The 20,608-nt window shown below is 43.7% G+C and overlaps 1 protein-coding gene and 1 long non-coding RNA gene across 2 annotated transcripts; one reads left to right on the top strand and one right to left on the bottom strand.

The window, feature by feature from the left end:
* Positions 1 to 2,975: 2,975 nt before the first annotated feature.
* LAMTOR5 (late endosomal/lysosomal adaptor, MAPK and MTOR activator 5) lies at positions 2,976 to 7,318 on the bottom strand. The gene is made up of 4 exons (XM_082832484.1): positions 7,207 to 7,318; positions 6,286 to 6,347; positions 4,260 to 4,377; positions 2,976 to 3,327 (listed from the first exon to the last, which is right to left on the bottom strand). The coding sequence occupies exons 1-4, from the start codon at positions 7,239 to 7,241 to the stop codon at positions 3,267 to 3,269; spliced, it is 276 nt and encodes a 91-aa protein (XP_082688610.1). The 5' UTR covers positions 7,242 to 7,318; the 3' UTR covers positions 2,976 to 3,266.
* A 132-nt stretch (positions 7,319 to 7,450) lies between these two features.
* On the top strand, positions 7,451 to 20,307 carry LOC309975832. The gene is made up of 3 exons (XR_014326970.1): positions 7,451 to 7,738; positions 12,933 to 13,299; positions 20,114 to 20,307. It is a non-coding gene; the product is annotated as an uncharacterized lncRNA (long non-coding RNA).
* The last annotated feature ends 301 nt before the right edge of the window (positions 20,308 to 20,608 follow it).

Below are 20,608 nucleotides of genomic sequence, written 5' to 3'. Positions count from 1 at the left end.
AAGATTCTGGTTAGTACCTTGGAGTTCCAAGCCCTCTTTTAATTACTTTTCTATACATGTTACCTTAACTCCAAACACCTCCCATGAAAGGTGTATACTTATATTTAATTTTAATGAAACTTTTTTTTCTATTGCATTTTGGAAATGGTTAAGGCTGAGTCTCCTAGAACATTACTGGGACAATTCAGTTTTCTTATCCCATTTCCTTCCTCTGTTCCACCCTCCACATCAAAAAAGAAAAAAAGTCAACAGGAAATTGCCTTTCATCTTCCCAGCACCAATGTTCCAGGTTTTAAACCAGAGTGTATTTTAGGCTGATGTGTGTTTTTCTGGTTTTATCTGGAAAATCTGCACATATTTATTATGCATGTTTCTTAAAAGGTAAGGGGCTTCTCAGGCTCTTAAAACCAACTCTATAATATTTTTGATTCAAGCGCTAGCAGAAGCACAGCTTAGTGGTTTGGGAAGATGGCCTCTAAGTTAACAATGGAAAAGATTATGCAATTATGTGGGCCTGGTGGTAAGGATCAAACAAACCTTCAGCAGAAGACAAAACCCAAAAGAGGGAAGGTGAGTGTTTTTCAGAGAGTTATATGTAGTTACTAACATAATCTAGAAAACATTTTTTAGTAAACATCTGTAAGACTTTGTTTTTGGTAGGTACTTGTTGCTCTTTTAAAGCAGGGCTATCTATGATTCTGATCACAGGATGACATGAGGCTAGCTTTGTATTGCTAGAGAGCTCTGATGCTGAGGGCTGGGTCAGATTTGAAATGTGGCAGAACAATGAGTCATTCCCAGAGGCTAGGAAAGCTGCAAAGATGCTGTCAGAGATGAACCCTTTGAAACATGTCTTTCATACAGAAAGCTTTGAGGTATAGTGGGAAATGCAGACTTTGTTAGAATCTCAGCTTTGCCATTATTTAAGCCTGCACACTCTGGGCAAGTTACCCTCTCTGAATCTGTTTCCAAACCTGTAAAATGTGGCTAATATTATTTACAAGTTTGTTGTCAGGACTATGTATATACAGTAACTGCACATTAACAGACCTGCTGTTGGGACTTAGTTCATTAAAAATGGTTCTTATTAATCATGTGGGGCTCTAATATCAAGAGCAAAGAGTTCTTAAGCCACCATTGGGATATTAGTTAAATTTTGACATCTGTACCCAATCGACTTAATAAAGCTTATACGATTTTTAACTAAAATAATTCCCTCAACCTCTGACTTTCTAACTCTTGGCCCTAAAGTTATTCAGCAAGGATGCAGCATGATTTTCCTGTCACCACTATTACCCTCACCCCACTGATAAATACAGTCCATGAAACTTTTTGGCACTTAGGGACTTAGAGTATAATACAAGCACTACCAAGATTTTATTTTCCCTGTCCTCACTCTTTGTGAAGAAATGAGTTAAGATTTGGGGAGGGTTCCCACCATTCCTTAAATTATAAGAGATCACTGTGCTTAAACTAGCACTTTATATATTTGTAGTTGCTTGATATTTTTGAATAAATGATATATATTCTTTGTATGCTGTCAAATATTAAATTGCTAGACAGCAATACGAGCTGCATTCAAATTCAACAAAATGAAGTCTTTTGTATCTTCTTATGCACCATTCTGTTGAGAATGATAAAGTCTGAAGAGAAGATAATGTCCTATACTTTCAAACTGGTAGATTTTCTTCTGGCCAAACATACCTACTTCTGTAGTAGTCTGGCTGTTAAAAGTAAGGCTCTGACTTGGAGGCTTGGGTCCAAATGGTGACTCTGCTAATTCCTTAGCCTTAGTTACACAAATGCAAAATGGGTCAAATTAGAGTACCTACCATATAGGGTTGTTTTTGACAACTATTTATGAAACTTTTATGCTTCCCTGTAATATTAGAAAAGTTTGTCAGGTTTACAAAAAAAAATTCCTACTGCCATCTTTATTACAACACATTGTATTCAGGAAAAATTCTTTGCAGATTTGATATCCTTTTGTTACATTGTATTCAATATTTTGTATTTATTTAGTTCTGCTCAATTTTTAATCCTTAAGAGTTTAAACTTTTTCTCCATACAGGTTTTTTTCATCCTTTATTAATTCCTAAATGCATTATTGTTTTTGTCGCTATTGCAAATGTTTTCTTATTTTGTATTTTGAGGTATAGAAGCTTTTTCACTTTTTGTAAGTTGATCTTCATCTTGTAATTCTGCTGAATTTTTTATTAGTTCAGGTGGTGTTTTTATTCATGTTTTTTAATTAAAACTTTTATTGTGGTAAAATACATAAAACAAAATTTACAATCTTAACCTTTTTTTATCTTAACCATTTTTAAGTGTACAGTTTAGAGGTATTAAATACATTGATATTATTGTTGCCACCATCACCACCATCCATCTCTAGAACTCTTTTCATCTTGTAAAACTGAAACTCTGTACCCATTAAACAGTAGCTCCCCATTTTTTCCCCTCACCCTAGCAACCACCATACTACTATCTCTATGAATTTGACTGCTCTAGGTACCTCACATAGGTGGAATCATACAGGATTTGTCTTTTTGTGACTGGCTTATTTTACTTAGCATAGAGTCCTCCATGCTATAGCACGTGTCAAAATCTCTTTCCTTTTTTAACACTGAATAATATTCCATGGTATGTATATACATTTTGTTTATTCATTCACCCATCAACAGACATTTGAGTTGCTTCCACCTCTTTGCTATTGAGAACCCATATAGGGTTGTTAACGAGAACTGAATGTGTTCCTGGCATATAGTAAGTACTTATGATATCTACTATTATGTTTTTATTATGGGGTAGGAGTATGCTTGACTTGTTTTATATATCCATGGATGTTTCTGTGAGAATCTATGTATTTCAGGAGCTTCCGAAACAGAATGGTTTGGAGCAGTTACCTTTTTAAGAATGATTACAATTTGATTACAATTTGAAAAAATAAACATTTGATAAGAGTTTAAAGAATTCAGAAAAGATCCAAGCTTTCCTCCAACCAGTTTTATTAAACATAACAAAATTCTGTATACAAAGTGACCTAAACTTGCTTCAAAACATACTTCCCTTAACTAGTATTTTGATAAGTCAATTTTGATAAGTCAGAGTGTCAAAAAGCAGCTTACTCTAAAATTAATAGAAAAGTGCCTAATGCACATTACATGAATGGCCTAATTACTGGAACTCTAATAGCTCTATAAGATAATTAACATAAGGTACGATTGAGTCCCCATGACAAGCTGCTGGAGAACTGATACAAGATGTCAAGAGGCCATTTTGTGCACTGCCACTGTGATGCCATCGTGTTTCTGGATCATAATGTTCCTGAAAGGCAAAGTGGAAGATATTCAGTAAAGTGTTGCAAGTGGGAGTCGACGTAAGATTAAAGATGCTGTTTGGTTTAGGACACAACTAAAAAAATAATACTTACTTTTCTATGTATGAAAGCAGTATCTAAATACAATAAAACATTTGGGAAATACAGAAAAGTATAAAATATAAAAACGAAATTAATTCTATAATCCTATCACTCAAAGACAACCACTATTAATATTTTCCTTTTTTAATATGCATGTATACCATATATACATTTTTTCTCACTTTACAGAACTGTGATCATAATGTGCATAGTTTATTTATTTATTTAAAATTTTTATTTATTTTTGGCTGTGTCAGGTCTTAGTTGCAGCACAGAGGGATCTTTCATGGCAGCACGAAGGTTCTTCATTGCGGCACACGGGCTCTCTGGTTGTGGCACGTGGGCTCAGTAGTTGCAGCGTGCAGGCTTAGTTGCTCCGCGGCATGTGGGATCTTAGTTTCCTGACCAGGGATCGAACCCGCATCCCCTGCATTGGAAGGCGGATTCTTAACCACTGGACCACCAGGAAAGTCCCTGTGCATAGTTCTGCTTTTTTCATTTACTATTATTCTGAGGACCCTCACTTGGAACGTCTTTGGTATTTCTATTACTACAGACATTGTTTCTGTTCTTTGTTTAGTCTTCCTCTGTGTTATTTATTGCTTCTTTTATTGATAGTTCATGACGACTCTTACTCTTCATTTAAATGTCTTTGTGGTGTGAAAGCACATTAGCTTTAGAGACCAATCCATCTGCTCCTGTAGTCCAAAGGGTGGAACCTTCCTCCACGTACTTCGAGAAATCACTGATGAACACAGGGCAAGCCCCAGTCAAGTTTCCCAGGGATTGATTTTTCTGAATGAAAAGGAAAGGAAGGGATCTGCTGTCATCTACTCACCCATTATCTGATTCTAGACACACCACAGGAATATCAGTGGGGTCTGAGGTTAGCTTAGCTGCTTGCTGGGCTAAAACAGATATCACCCCAGCATGCTCATCTGACAGGGTTCCGCGGCCTGGAAGACAGAGATGGTATCACGTTGCCTGACTGTCCAAAAATGAGTCTAGACGTATAGTAGAACTGAACTGAATTATTCACAAAAAGAAGGTTCAACTCATGGTCTCTTAGGTTAGGTACTGACATAAAATGATTCTGCTCTGATACTCAGTGGTTCCATCAGTGAGAAAGCCAATAACAGCTTTTAAGTCAGTAAAAGGCCATAACACTCAATTTTCCAAGTCATTCCCATCACCATCTCTAAACACTTTCTCAAGCATATAAGGAAGCTGTAATTCAAGTCAATCTGAAAGCAAACTGAAACGAAGAAATTCATAGGTGAGACTGACAAAAACCAGTAAGGGCAAGAGACTTGTTGAAACTAATTAATTCCTCATGGAAAATCTGATTTCCTTTTACTGAGATCAACCTCAAAGGATATAAAGATTTTTACTCAGGAGTTTGGCTGTAAGATCACCTTAACAGCATGTATAAATATTCTGTGAGCAATTATTTCCACTAGAATAAACTGGTTTTTCAAATAGCAACAGAATTGGCTTTTTACTAATGTTTGTTTTAGCCTGTAGATAATAACTAAATCTTGGATGTCAGGTACAAAACGTAATTACTAAGTTTACAATATCTTTCTGTATATAAAGGCAACACAAGCCCATCTGCCTGAAACTAACTCAGGTAATAGACATGCCAGTATGGCAGAGTTGATGGATTTACTGTTGTTACATAAAACATTAACTGGACACACAGTGCAGTCTTTTGGGCGAAGTTTTCTTGAAGGAGTACATTTAGTTTTACATTTCTGCACTTGAATTTCAGCCTTTCCTTTGTGAGCCTGGCAAGTGCTTCAAAAAAAAATCTGCCTTTTTTCTTCCAACTAAACTGATTTGTGTGTAAAACCTGAGTTACAGACTACTTCCTTCAATTACCCTCCCAGCAAAAATTCAGAGCTTTAAAAAGTCCTGCAGTACAGAGGAGTAAGGAGCAAGGTGTCCTGGGTTTACTAGTTCTGACATTACTTAGCTGAAGGCTTCCATTGTTACCTTTCTGGATTTATTTTCTCATCAGTAATTGTTACCATTTATTGAGCATTATGTCTGGGTTCTGTGCTGAGTGCTTTACATATATAATTTTATAGTATTCTGATTAAGAGGCTTCTGAGCCAGACTCAAATCCTAGCTCAGCTACTTACTAGCTGTATGGCCTTAGGCAAGTTAGTGACCCTCTGTGCCTCCATTTCTTTATCTGCCTAACAGGGTAGTCATGAGGATTAAATGACTTAGTATACACAAAGCACTTAGAACGGTGCCTGGCACATAGTAAGAGCTCAATAAATGCAATTCCATAATAATAATTCTTATTAAGCAACAGCTCAGTAAAGAAACTGAGGCTCAGAAAGGTTCTTTTTGGTCCAAGCTGACACCACTAGTAAATGGAAGAGCAAGGGGTTGAAGCTAGGTGTGTCCAACCCTGCAGCCCCCATTTTTACTACCTACTCACTTACTCTTAAGTGAAGTTGGACTAAAAAGTAACACCACCCATCTAGCAAGGTTATTGTGAAAATTAGAGATAATGTATACAAAGCTTCACAGTCCCACCATATGGCAGAAATTCAATAAATGGTAACTGCTGTCATTATCTGAAGTCCTTTCTAGATCCAATTTAAAATGATTAAAATACTACTTTAGTAGAAACGACTCTGTAGTGCTAGAACTGCAAGGAACATTTCTACCTTTATAGAGAAGTTTCAGTTTCCTAATTTTGTTATTTGGGGATGATCTCTACGCTTGCAAAAGTCCCCAGAAAGTGGCAGGGTAACAGGAAATAAAAACTAGAGAATAATAGCACACTAGGCTCCCAGTCAACATCAAATGCTGTGCAGTCCACCAAAGGGTTGATGTGAGATACTTACAGCCCAAATTGAGTCCTTGTGAATCTGTGCACAGGACTCCAACAATGGATGGATTCTTCATTCTAATTCCAGGAACGCAGGAAGAAGAAAGCAAATGATGTGGGAAAATGAATTTAAATAATTATAACACAAATATGCTTTCTCTGTACCAGGCATTGTTGTAGTACTTGAAGTCAGTGTTAATCTTTTTTCACTATCGCCCACCCCTGTCCCAAGAAAAATTAAATTACAATTAACTGAATTAAATAGTTAAACCAGTTTCTCTCTCATGAGAATAAAGACCGTGCCCAGGTACTGTTGAGCTCTGGAGGGCCACAAACATTGCAATAGTTGGGATTTTGTTGCCTTCGTTAAAAATGCATATGTTAACATACCAACTCACTTGAAACAACTGTTGACAAACTCTTAAGTAACACGGGCTGCCTCCGGGAGGGGTAGTGGGAAGCTGAGGGGCACTGATGCGAGGGAGGTGTTTCCCTGTACGCCTTCTATTTTTCCAACTTTGGATTTTCCGTAGATATTACTCATTCGAAAAATTTAACGGATGCCTTTCAGCAAGTAACTGGTTGCACCCGGAAGGAAATAATACGCTGTGTGTGTTTACGTTTATAAGGCAGGGCTCTGCACAAGTGGTACTTCCTTCTCCCAAACGAACCCGGTTCCTAAAACTCCCGAAGAACGACCCTGTCCGGACAATTTCAGCACGAGAGTCGGGTTTGGGCTCGGGCCGCGGAGACCCGCTCAGAAGGGAGTGTGCGGAGCCCCGGCGGGATTTAATTCCGGGTCATTTCGCACCCACACCGGAGGCCCCGGGACAGGGCGTCCCCAAGGCGCCCGGCCGGCGCTCGCAGCTCGCGCCCTCTGTCCCGTTCAAATCCCCCAGCCGCGACCTCAGGACAGGCCTACGAGAATACTACTCACGTGTCCTCCAAGTGCTGCTCTAAAGTTGCCTCCATGCCGCCGTGAGTCGCCTTCTTCTTCGCCGCTGGTCTCGGGTGCCCCTCGGTCGTTCACATGACGCGAGAGGGCCGTGGGCAGGAACGGTGCCTCCAAAGGGACAAAATTCGTGGCGCAGCCTTCGCGTTGTGTCCAGGATGACATCTTCACGCGCCCGCCACCGCGAGCCGGGCGGAGGTTCTGCTGCCTGTGCAACAGGCGAGGGGACGGCGCGGAATGCCGCCGTGGGAGGGAGGCCTGCAGTCGTCCCTCGGAGCCGGCCTCCTGGCCTGTCCCTCTGTCTCCTCCATACAGACCTTTGGATTACAATTCCACCGACTCCAAGAAGTCGGGCCAGACCCTGTTGAAGTTTTACAACAACCCGGGCGGCCCGACGGGGTCTCATCCAGGCGGTGGGGCAGAGAGAGACAAGAGAGACACAGGACCCCGATGAAAGGCTTACAGGGGAAAAGACTGGACACAGGGATTAGAGGACGAGATGGAACAATGCTAATAGGTATGGGGAAAGTGTCGGGATTTTAACGAAAACGTTGGTTCTTCCCCTTTGGCGAGGGCTTGGGAAAGAACGTGTCACTTGTGATAAATAATCTTTAAAAAAGTTAATTATAAAAGCAGTTTTAAAAAATAAGGAAAGAAAGCCCACCCATAGCCTCTGTCCAGAGATGACTACTAATCCCTTGGAGAATATTCTTTCAGCCAGTTGTCTTTGCAGATGTATGCTTTTAATGTTGTTGTTGTTGTTTCTTTTTTAAGCAAAATTGACACACATACTGGACATACAATTCTGTAGCTGACCCTTTTCACAGAATTTAGCATAAATGTCTTTTCATGTCAGTAAGTATTCATTTACACAACCTCTGTAACACTTACAAAATAGTCCATATTATAACTGTTAATTGATTTAACCAACCCATATCAATGTGCAGTTAGGTTGCTTATAGTTTTATTGTTATTTTGGGTTCTTTGGCTATTACAAATGATGAATGAATATCCTTATAGCCAAATATTTGTGCAGTTTAAAATTTTCCTTATGAGTTACTAGAATGGAATTATTGGGTCAAAGGATATTGACAGTTTTAAGGCTTTTAAAATACACTTACAAATTGCCCTGAAGAAAGGTGGTAACAATTTACACTCAGATTGGTAGCATTCTGATGAAAATGGGAGTATGTCCAGAGGTCGCCCATCGCCCACTCCTTGTGCTTAAGTCCTCCTAACATCACTCCTGGAGCTACCTTTTCTCCAACCCTCTTACCTTCAGCTTTTACTCACAGCCCACCTTCTGTTCTGGGGCCCAGCTTAAAGGCTTCTCTCGACTTGAATTCACAGTCCCTCTTCATTCCCTAGCTGTGATGGTGAGAAACTTGCAGCTGCCTTAAAATTCCAGTCTTGAATATTGTAATTCAGGAGTTTTAGACTCCTGCCCTAGAGAAATGATTTATATTAACCTCGGGGTCACATAATATGGGCCATTTAAATTTTAGAAAAAGCTGTTTAAAGCTACCCTTAAAAAAAAGCATCAGAAAATGTGAGGAGCCCGCCTGCTTGCTGCTGAAGTCCTGCCCCAGGCAGCTCGGCACCACAGTAGCGCCCCCTTGTGGTCCCAATGTGGTGTAAGCTTTGCTGGACTGGGGCATCTCAGCTCTGGCTTTCTAACCCTCAGGGCAGCGACGTCCAATAGCAACGGAATGTGAGCCAGCCACAGCTGTAATTTTAAATGGCCTGGTAGCCACGCTAAAAAAAGTAAAACAGGTGAAATTAATTTTAATAATTTATTTTATTTATCCAAATACTATGTCCAAAATATTATCATTTCAACATGTAATCAATTTTTAAAATACAGAGATGTTTTGCATTCCCCTGCCCCACCCCGGACTAAGTCTTCAAAATCCGGTGTATATTTCACACTGACAGCGTGTTTCAATTCAGACTAGCCACATTTCAAGTGCTCAATAGCTATGTGTGTGATGGGTGGCTACCATTGGTTAATGCAGCTCTAGGATATCTGTGATTATCTCAAAGCCAGATCAGTGATTATAGGATTCCCGGAAAAGCTGGTGATCACTTTTTACGCGCTACGGAAGGCCTCCAAGGGGAAAATGAGCACGTAGGAAGAGGATGACCGCTGGCTTAAACATCCTTGTTGCTCCGGAGGTGGGAAGGCAGACTGTTCCACACCACCCCCTCTTTCTGTGTCTTCTTGCTGTTTTGTCCCTGCAGAAGGAGCGGTGGCTTATATAAGCTGGGGAAGTGCTGTTGGCTGGAGTGATGGTTAGTTGGACAAGGTGTCTGACCCCTAATTGTTTTCTACTTCAGCTTGTGAGGTATTTGATGATTCTTTATTCTCAGTTTTGAGTACTGATAACCATCTTGGGTGTGACAGGAGAAGTCCCAGGACACCCATATCAGAGTACTTGCCTCATTGCATTGTAATTTTTTATATGTTTACTTTTCAAGACAGAAAGGGTGTTTTCTCCATTTCTGCATGCTGAGCGCTGTGGAGCACAATAGGACTCCAGTAATATTTACTGAAGAATCTTGATGGGTTTTTTGAGAAAAAGACTGTTATGTAAAGAAGCTTTTAAGTCCTTAACTTTAACCACCTTTATCCTCTTCTCCCTCCCCCACTCCATAAACAAGCTCTTGGAAAATGGAAATCCCAGGAGGGTGCTGCAGAGATTGCCCATGCCCACATGTCCTGACTGGGAAAGGGGAGATGAGAAGCTGGGTGGTGTGAACCAGACCTTGTAGTTCATCTCAGGGCTGTTGGCCTGAGACCCTAAGCGCTCTTCTTTGACCTATCAGGAGCAGAATCCTCGGGGCGGGGGCGGTCCATTTAAAAAGTGACACTCTAGTGTCACTAGCCCTTCCCTGGGTGCAGAGGGCCCTGCTGCGCCAGGGCCAGCCCCCTTGGTCACTCTTTCAAGTGCTTAGGGGTCGCAGGCCTGCAGTGGAATGAGCCTGAAGCTGGGCTGGGAACGAGCCCTCACATGCCACCAGGGGGCACCAAGGCCATGGAAAACTCTGCTCAGGCTGGAGGATCCTAAGGGAGTTACAGGGACCCACGAGCCTCCTGAGCTGGTACAGCTTGCTGAGGACAGCACTAGGCTAGACTGGTGGCCTCGGAGTCAGGCGATGTAGAATTGGATCCTGGCTTAGCCACTGCCTACACATGTGACCCCAAGCCTCAGGGGCTCATCTGTGACATGGTAACACCATGACCTGCCTCATCAGGTTGTGGGGAGGATGATATGAGATTTTTCATGTAAGAGGGCCGGTGCATTGTGGGAGTCAATCAATAAGGTTTGCTAAATCTCAGTAAGAAGACCCATATGTCTCCTCAAGTTGCTTACAGTCTAGGCGAGGACACACATGAGCAAATAACTAACAGTTCAAAGATGATAAGAGCCGAATGACCACTACAGACCTCAAGCAATCTGGTGTTCATGTGGGTGTGAGGTCGCAGGGCTGCATTTAAATGAGATGATGAAATATGTGTTATTATACTTGTCTAGGGTGTGTAAAATTAATAAAACAGTGAGAAAAAAAAATCACCTGAAATCCTAGCCCTAACCCTAATGACATGAACGTGAAAAGCCAAATGGAATGGGATGGGATTTGGAAGGTGGAGATGGGGAAAGGCATGTCCCAAGGTTCACAAGAGTCCTGCCAGCTAAAGCCTCTCACTCCACATGAGCTACTGGGTAGGACACTGGGGTGCAGCCCCCTGTCTTCCGATCGTGGACACTGCCTGAGAGCTGAGTCCTAGATCCAAAGCCTAACTCCTGATAGTAGTAAGAGCAGTAATACCCTTAGCAGTTCGTACACATGGAGGGACAGCTGCGTGCCGGGCATTTCACAGGCCTCATTAGTCCTGAGAACCTTTTTGAAGTAGCTACTGTCACTGTCCTCACTTAAGAGTTAAAAAAACTCCCTGAGGCTCAGAAGATCAATCCTTGCTCAGGATCAGCCTGCTTGCGAGTGGTGGAGCCTCACCATTAACCTGCCCCCTGTGCTGCCTCAACTTCTCTTATGTCATCAGCAACACAATCCTGGAGACGTGAGAGGGTTCTGGAGGCCCAGTCCAGCTCTCTTATTCTCTAGAGAAGAAATCTGAGGCTCAGAGAGGGGAAGTGGCTAATTTAGAACTTGAACATGGAATTCTTAACCCTCCATGTGGTGTTCTAACTATATTGTGTTGCTACAGGTTGTCTTAAAGCTTTAGTTAAACCAGGTTTAGAGACACTCGTGTTGAATTGTGTCTCCCCAAAATTCACATGTTGAAGTCCTAGCCCCCAGTACTTCAGAATGTCACCTTATTTGGAAACAGGGTCTTTACAGAGGTAATCAAGGTAAAATGAGGTCATAAGGGTGGGCCCTAATTCGCTATGACTGATGTCCTTATAAAAAGAAATTTGGACACAGACATTCGTAGAGGGAAGACAATGTAACAAGACAGAGGGAGAAGACAGCCATCTCCACGCCAAAGAGAGAGGCCTGGAGCAGACCCCCCCCCACAGCCCTCAGAAGGGCACCTTGATTTTGAACATCTAGACTCCACAACTGTGAGGCAATAACTTTCTGTTGTTTAAGCCGTTCAGTTTGTGGTACTGTGTTATGACAGCCCTGGGAAACCAATCTACTCATATATCCATAAAGTCTACAAGTGAATGTCTGTGATCACAGGCGTTTGGCAGCCCTTAATTATAGAGAAACTGGTTGGGAGGCTCACCCTCTCAGAGGCAAAAGGATAGAGCAGATAATCATTCCAGCTTGCTCCCAGCCTTGACACTTGGCTAACTAGGATGTTTTTCTTGCATTGGCCAACAGTGTGGCATGACCCATTTGACTGTGGCCTTCTAGAGCCTGTTTTATATCTCCCTGAGCCTGGCCTATAAAAGGTGCTCAGTAAATGTGTGCAGAGGGGATAGTGGGAAAATAGGCTTCTGGCCACCCTGGTCCAAGCCTCTCCAAGCAATGGGTTGGGCAGGGGAGTAGGGTACAGGCTATCAGTGGATGGAAGTTGAAATTAAGCACTGCCTCCTAAAGTTTATAGCTAAGCCCCAATTTCGGAAGACACAAGCAAAATATATTTTAGATGACTCAGGGCGGGCCAAGGACATTTCAGTTCAGGAAGCTGTTTTCCTGCTGCTTGATTAATTTTGCTACTGAGGATAGATGAGATGCAGACTTCCATATCCAAGTCTTCATTAGATGCCCGGTTGATGCAGCCATGACAAATGGGAATGAAACCCTTATGAATAAAAAAAAGATCAGCCCAGTATAAAAAATTGTAGACTAGAGAAAAGGAAATTTAGAGGAGCTGATAAAATACCCTATCCTTAATTAGACTGTCTGCATCACACATCAAATCAGCCTTAATGCCAAGATTTATTGGCCCTTGGGATTGTGTAAACGAAATAAGTGCTTGAAAATGAACGGGAAAGGAATTACCTGTATTAAAATGTATTTGCAGTGCCGACCTGCACACTGATGCTTTTAGTTAAATGCAGGCTTTCAGCTTCTTTGGCTACCCCTCACTGTCTACCCAGCATGGACTCCCTTAGCCCCTGGGGAGTTTCAGAAAACATGCTTGTGGGGTAATAATGTGTCCCCTTGTCAATCATGTCTGCCACTGTCCTGGAAAAATCCTTCTTGGGCAGTGAAATATCTTCGTGTCTTTATTTCAGCGTCTACGAACTTAGTGAAGTGTTACTGGTCCTTACTTCAGAGTAGAGAATGTCGTGAAGACAAGATGACCCATCTAGTTCTGCACACCCTGCCATGAAGAGCGGAGCGAGAAGATTTTTTGTCGGCTGCCACCGTCTCTCTTGGAATCTGAATTTAGCTTCGGGAGCTTGCCTATTGTTACAACACTGAATTACCCTCTTGTAAGACCTTGGACAAGTCCTCTAATGCCTTGATATCTCAGATTTTTTCAATTCTCCCTGAAGATAAGAATAGTATCCACCTCATGGCAGTGGTGAGGGAACTCCATGAGACGATGCATGTGAAGCCCCTCACACAGTCTCCGGGGCCACCGCAGACAGTGAACAGGTGAGAGCTGCTATCGTTGCCAGGACCTCAGGAAATGATAGCTGAGGCAAAGTTGAACTAGACTGTCATTCAGGGCTCTTAGTTGCAAGCAACAGAAGCTGACTTTGGCTTATAGAGTAGGAAAGGACATTTTAAAATGACACTGGTAGCTCACGGTTACCCAGTTGTTGGGAGGGCTGGAGAGCTCAGTCTAAGCTTCCAGTGACAAAGCTCCAAGCCCACCACGCCACCCCTGCCACTGGTCTTGTGGCAGCCCACAACAGCGTGCGGCACCAAGGCCATTACTGTGGCAGGAACCTAACCTTATGCTTGCTACGCCCCGAAGCCAGACCCCCTCTGCTGCTGCCCTTGCCAGCAAAGTGGAATTTTCCCAGAGCCTCTGAATTGAAGTCTTGTGTGGGTAAGTTTAAGCAATGCAGCCTGGATCACATCCCTGGCTTCAGTTGCAAAGGAGGCTGAAGAGGAAATGTCTGCTTTCTATATCTGTTCTGCAAGTGCCTGAGCAAAGCAAAGGTATTCACCTTGGGCCGGGCAGCAAGAGAGCATTTCAAGTGTCTCCTACAGGGAGGGGGCTTCCTTCTTTGCGTGAGGGAGAGCTCTTAGGTGAGGCACGCACAGCTCCTTCCATACCTCAGAGAGCAACTTTACCAGGCAAAGTTCCACGCCCTGGCAAGGGGAGGGGAGAGCTATCTGCCCTTTCTTCTGCTTGAGTATAAGAATATGAAATTCGAGAGGTTGGTCATTTTGCTTTGTGCTTCTAGAGATAAGGGCCATGAAATGCATCTCAGAGTATGTATATCTGCCAGCTTCGTGCCGTGTCCTCACTGTAGATCTGTAGTTTCGTTTTTTAAAATTGATTTCTCACTCCTAGTTTGCCAAATTCTATGTGGGTAGTAGTAATAAATCAGGCAGAGCTTCCTCACTCAAGGAGTTTATGTTCTATACAGTAAATAAGCTAGAGATCATGGAAAAAACAAAACAAAACCCAAGTTTCATTTTGGGTAAGAGAAGCTGTTCGAACCAATGATCATTACCAACAACAACCTGAGCGTCTGGCCCAGACCTGAGTCTGGGGCCACATTCTAAGGAAAGGACTCAGTGGGGCAGGCAGAGCTGCTTCTGGGAGGGAGAAGACACACGAACGAGTGAGTGAGAGAGAGAAGGATGAAAAGAGAAACACCAAACCCTCAAGGTCAAGGGCTTATCAGAACTTGAGTGTGTTGTCTTTGCCCTCCATGGTCCCTAGGAAAGCATGTAGCACACAGAAAGTGTCCAGCAAATGTTCTGTTAGGCGGGGAATCCCTTTGAAAATCTCAGGAAAGTGACCCTCTCCAACCCTTCATCTGTCCATTATTCTAGCTCCCAAGGAGCCAGTAGAAAGTGGGGGCAGGGACGCAATCACAGTGTCAAAAGCAGTGAAGGCAGTGGACAGTCTTCATAACTTACCTGACTGAAAATGGATTTCAGGGCTTCCCTGGTGGCGGAGTGGTTGAGAGTCCGCCTGCCGATGCAGGGGACACGGGTTCGTGCCCCAGTCTGGGAAGATCCCACATGCCGCGGAGCGGCTGGGCCCGTGAGCCGTGGCCGCTGAGCCTGCACGTCCGGAGCCTGTGCTCCGCAACGGGAGAGGCCACAGCAGTGAGAGGCCCACGTCCCGCAAAAAAAAAAAAAAAAAAAAGAAAAGAAAATGGATTTCATCTCTCTAGGCCTCAGTTTTAATATCTGTAAACTTGGTTGGTTTCTCACTCAAGAACATTGCATTTACTCTTGTACTTAAAGGTAAAAAATTAACATTTATAAAGCACATCTCTTCACACACATTGTCTCTTGTTAATTCCACAGTCATCCCATCAGGGATCTCCATCCTCATTTTGTGGATGAAGTAACTGAGGTCTGGAGGGGTCTATAGCTTGTCAAGGCCGTAGAACTTGAGAGTGTCCATGGCTTTGGGACTCCAGAGCTAGGGCCGGCCAGTCTCCAGGATGTAGATCCCAGGTGAATCAGTCTCTCTGCAACTGTCTCCTCAACCAGTCCAGACAGCACAGGCCTGTGAGCTGGACCCAGAAAGTGGCCAGAGGCTGCTCTCTCCCCATCTCCCCTCCCAGCAGTGGGAGGACTTGTCTTGTCTACTCCTTTAGACACCAGGAGTAAATCAATTGACACATTAATTCTGGGCTGTCAGCATTTCCCCCAGGAGAAAGTCAGAGTCAGGGAGACTAATGTCTCATTGATCTTTCCAGTTGCCAAAGGGGAAGGGAGATGAATGTAATCCCATCTGTCAAGGTGGAGAAGGGCCTGTCTGAACGCAGGCTGGATGACTTTAAGGAGATAACAGTTTATCACTCTCTGGACAAGCAAATATGAAAGTAGGACAGCCTTCTCTATGAGTTGGTAGAAACATTGGTCAGCAAAGAGAAGGCCTGGAGAAATGAGTGGCACGATCTCTGGCCTTTGTTCCACTTGTCCTTCCCCTAGGACTTCGTGTTCTTTGTGTACACACAACTGCACAAGTGGGACAAAACCCACCCCTGACCCCCAAGAAATAGTTAACATTTGTTGAGGATTGATTATTGCCAGGTGCTGTACTAAGTGTTTTATATTTACTATCGAGCAGCTTTCTGAGGTGTTATTATGAGCACCATTTTACGGGTGTGGAAACCGAGGCTCAGAGAGGTTGAGTGAGTTGCCCAAGGTTGCTGAGCTAGTGAAAGGTGAAAGGGTGGAGGCTGGCTCACCCTGAGTCTGCCCTCAACCACTCAGAGAACACACTGGTTACGCAGCCAGGAAAGTAGCCCAGCAGCCCTGCTTCGAGATCACTGAGTCCTTCCCTGGTCAGCCCCTTAGGGAGCCCTGCTGACCCCAGCGGGGAGGTGTCTTTACCAGTGGTAGAGGCTGAGCCAAGTCTGAGGGGCTGGGAGGCCTCAGTCAGGGTGTCTGGACAGCTGAGGCTCTGGGAGCGGTAGAGGAGTGGGCAGGCCCAAGGCCATGGGTCTCAGCAGCACGCAAGGCACAGGCTCTGCTGAGGCTCCTCTGGGTTACCGCTGTGCATGGGTTCCCATGGAGGAGGGGGAGGTCAGCGACAGCCTCTCAGCAAGCCAGAAGCTGGGACATCCAGTGTCAAGCCACCATACAGGCTGCTGTGGCCGCCGAGAGCCTGAGGAAATGCCACGGCCATGGGCTAGGAAGCTCAGGTGGGAATGGCCTGGGGGCCACAACAATGTGATCTCAAAAACCCAAGGAGGGGGCTTCCCTGGTGGTGCAGTGGTTGGGAGTCCGCCTGCCGATGCAGGGGACGCGGGTTCGTGCCCCGGTCCAGGAAGATCGCACATGCCGCGGAGCAGCTAGGCCCGTGAGCCATGGCCGCTGAGCCTGCGTGTCCGGAGCCTGTGCTCCGCAACGGGAGAGGCCACAACAGTGAGAGGCCCGCGTAACACACACACAAAAAAACCCAAGGAGGAATGTGCACACCTGAGATCCTCAGGGAACACAAGTCTCAGTGTTAAATTCAAGCGGGACAGAAGCACCCTGCAGAGTAAAGATCCCCAAAGAGAGGGGCTTTGCCACCAGCCGTGGCTGGGGACACTCTGCCAAGGCAAAGGTCACTTGAGGGTGGCAGTTCTCATCCTCCGTGGCCAGAAGTTAAGGTTTCTAATTAATACCACTTTGCATCAGACAGAGGTGGCTGCTCTGTCCCGGGCTTGTTTGCTGCTTATCCCTGTGATTGATACTGGTAACCTTTAGAGTCTGTCAGGGAGATATTTCATGGAGGCCCCATGTGGTGGGATGGAGACAGCCAGGAAATGCAATTCCCTAGTTAAGGCAGAATCAGAGATGAATCTAAAGTATGGATGGAAAGGCCTAGGCCCTTTCTAACCTCTTGTCAGGTAGGGGAAGGGGGTGCGGTGGAGGTGGAGGCTTGAGAGGACCTGGAGCTATAGCAGGGACCTGTCCTGAAGAGAAATGACATATGAAAGAGGCAAGAGGCGTTTTTTTCCCTAAGGCTTTCTCATGGAAAGTGTCACATCTGTGTTGGCCAATAGACTTTGCTGGCTAAGACACACAAGAAAGGAAGCAAACAGGAAGGAAAACACTCTTCCTGCTGTTTCCACGGTCTTTAATGTTCGCTCCAAACCACCATGTCTATCTGCCAAAAGTCTGCCCATTAATCATAAGGCTGATTTCAAAAGTGAAAAGGTGTTTGAATCCCTCGATTAGAGATGATCTTCACCCCGACACCCACAGCACTTTGTATGTTACTGTCAAAGCATAATGTTCACACATTTAAAAACATGGCTCTCATAAAATATGGAATGGGCGGGTGTCAAAGATTTAGTAATTCATGAATGAGGGAACCAGTAAGTTGGCAAAGCTGGTTCAAAGAGCATTTTGAGGAAATGTGTATTTACAAGCACTTAAAAGGAAATGTTCAAGTAAAATATCTGGGTTAAGAACAAAACTGGTTGCCCTCACATGTATGGTCAAATGATTTTTGGCAAGCATGCCAAGACCATTCAATGGGGAAAAGATGGTCTTTTTTAACAACTGGTGCTGGGAAAGTGGAACACCCATGTGTAAAAGAATGAAGTTGAATTCTTACCTTATACCACGTACTAAAGTTAACTCTAAGCAGATCAAAAGACCTAAATGGAAAAGCTAAAGCTATCAAACTCAGAAGAAAACATAAGGGAAAAACTTCATGACGTTGGATTTGGCAATGATTTCTTGGATATGACACCAAAAGCACAGGAAGCAAAAGAAAAAAATAGATATGTTGGACTATATCAAAATTAAAAACTTTTGTGCATGGAAGCAAACTATCAGCAGAGTGAAAAGACAGCCCATGGAATGGGAGAAAACATTTGCAAATCATGTATCAGATAAGGGGTTAATATCCAGAATATATAAAAGAACTCCTGCAACTCAACAACAAAAAACCCAAACAACCTGGTTTAAAAAATGGGCATAGGACTTGAATAGACATTTCTCCAAAGAAGATATACAAATGGCCAATAAGCACATGAAAAGATACTCAACATCACTAATCACTGGGGAAGTACAAATCAAAACCACAATGAGATACCTTATACCCATTAGAATAAAAAAAACCAAAAAGTAGCAAGTGTTGGGAAGGATCCGGAGAAATTGGAACCTTTGTGCACTGTTGGTGGGAATGTACAACAGGACAGCCACTGTGGAAAACAGTATGGTAGTTCCACAAAAAATTAGACGTAGAGTTATTATATGATCCATCAATTCCACTTCTGGATATATATCCACAAGAACGGAAAGCAGAGTCTCAACAGATGTTTGAACACCCAAGTTTATAGGAGTATTATTCACAATAGCCAAAAGGTGGAAGCAGCCCAAGTGTCCATGGACAGACGAATGGATGAGCAAAATGTGGTGTATATGTACAATGAAATATGATTCAGCCTTAAAAAGGAAAGAACCTCTGACACATGCTACAATATGAATGAAACTTAAGGACATTATACTAAGTGAAATAAACCAGTCTCATGGACAAGTACTGCACGATTCCACTAATATGAGATATGTAGCATAGTCAAATTCATAGAGACCGAAAGTAGACTTTGGTTGCCAGGTGCTGGTGGGAGGGGAGGATGGGGAGTTATGTTTAATGGGTGTAGAGTGTCAGTGTTGCAGGATGAAAAGAGTCCTTGAGATGGATGGCGGTGATGGTTGCACAATGTGAATATATATATTATATATAATATAGTTAATGACACAGCTGTACACTTAAAAATGGTTAAGATGGTAAAATTTTATGTTATGTGTATTTTACCCCAATTAAAAACAAAACAACTGGTCAATGTCTTACAAGGCAGTTAAAAAAATCAGTCTTTAATGTTATGCTTTCTATTGAATAGACATTATTTATATCTTTACTGGACATGGTCTACAAGTTAACATGTAACTTCACAGAGTCTGAGCCCTTAATTAATGGTAAAGAGCCATTAAACAAAGATACCTTCCCCTGGGTGATTAAATAATCCTTGGGTGGACTTGCGAAACAATGACCAAATGACATTGGAAGGACTTACTGTCCTCTTCTGGCCATATTTCCAGGTTTTGAATTATTAGTATTATTTCTTAACATCACAGTCCTGTACATCCTTGCTTTTCCCACCAGTCCCTCGAGGGTAGGGGCTCTGTCTTATTCAGCTTTGCCTTCTCACTGTGTGCTCTGGTTTGCTGAATGGAACTGAAGAAGGACCAATGGGATAGAGCCACTTGGGAGCAGAAGACCTGCATTTAACTGTGTCTGTGACCATGACCATAGTCTCACCCATCAAATGAGGACACGGCACCTGAGTCCTGGGTGCAATGCTGGGCACTGGGGGTGCTGTCTAATCTCAGGGTTTCCGTCCAGCTCTAAGATGCTCGGATCCTAGTTTGGTCATCATCACACAAGAAAGGATGCAAACACATAAATGAAACATATAATGAACACACACAAGTGCCTTTTTCAGGTGCACATAATACACAGAGGCATTTTTTTCTAGCTTTTCTTAGAAGAGCCATTCTTGATGCCACGTCTGTGGCCCTGGCTCCTGGGTTGGGAGGTGCACAAAGATGTGCTGTTTGTAGCTTTGCTAGAGAGGGAAGAGCTACAGTTTGCTGGAGGCAGGAGCACCTCCTCCCAGCAGCTGGGGGGCCCTGGGTCAGCCGGCCTCAGAGGGACAGTACCCGACCTCCAAGTCTGCCCTTGAGAAAGGAATTATATTGTCTTATTTTGCTGTTTTCAATTAATTTCTTGACAGATTCTGGCTGTTCCTCTTCTTGTTTTTCTTAGGACAGGAGGACTCCCGGTGATTTATTAAGAAGGTGAAATTATGTGCCCAGTTGGGAACTCTGGGGAGCTCTTGCTGAATTGAGTGTTCTGGAGCCGGATTTACAAGGCAGAATGGACCTGGGACTGCTCCTTGTGGCAGAAGCTGCTGGGCCACTGTGGATGGTCCTTCCCACGTTGCACGATGTCCCCAAAGCCCTTGGAGCCATGCTCAGCCCCATCCTGGTATCCCCTGTGTCCCTCGTGCCTCTGCCATGGAGGTCCAACCACTTTACTTGGCTGTGGGTCTCATCAACTTGCAGGTGAATCCATCTATCCCCCCTCCCAGCCTGGCTTGGCCCCCTACTCATAAGCACTTACACAGTATTTCACAAAGAACATGTCTGCTGGCTGTGTCCCAGACTCTTGAATGTTAGCTCACATTAGTCATGGCCACGGATGCGGCTGGAATCTTGCTGACCAGGTCCCCAAGGTCTCTGCTGGTCTGTACTCCCCATG

This window comes from Leucopleurus acutus (genome assembly GCF_964270905.1).
Source record: "Leucopleurus acutus genome assembly, chromosome: 2".
In the NCBI taxonomy this organism is placed as follows: Eukaryota; Metazoa; Chordata; class Mammalia; order Artiodactyla; family Delphinidae; genus Leucopleurus; species Leucopleurus acutus.
Note: the sequence above shows the minus strand (reverse complement) of the source record. Positions and strands in the feature narration are given on the sequence as shown.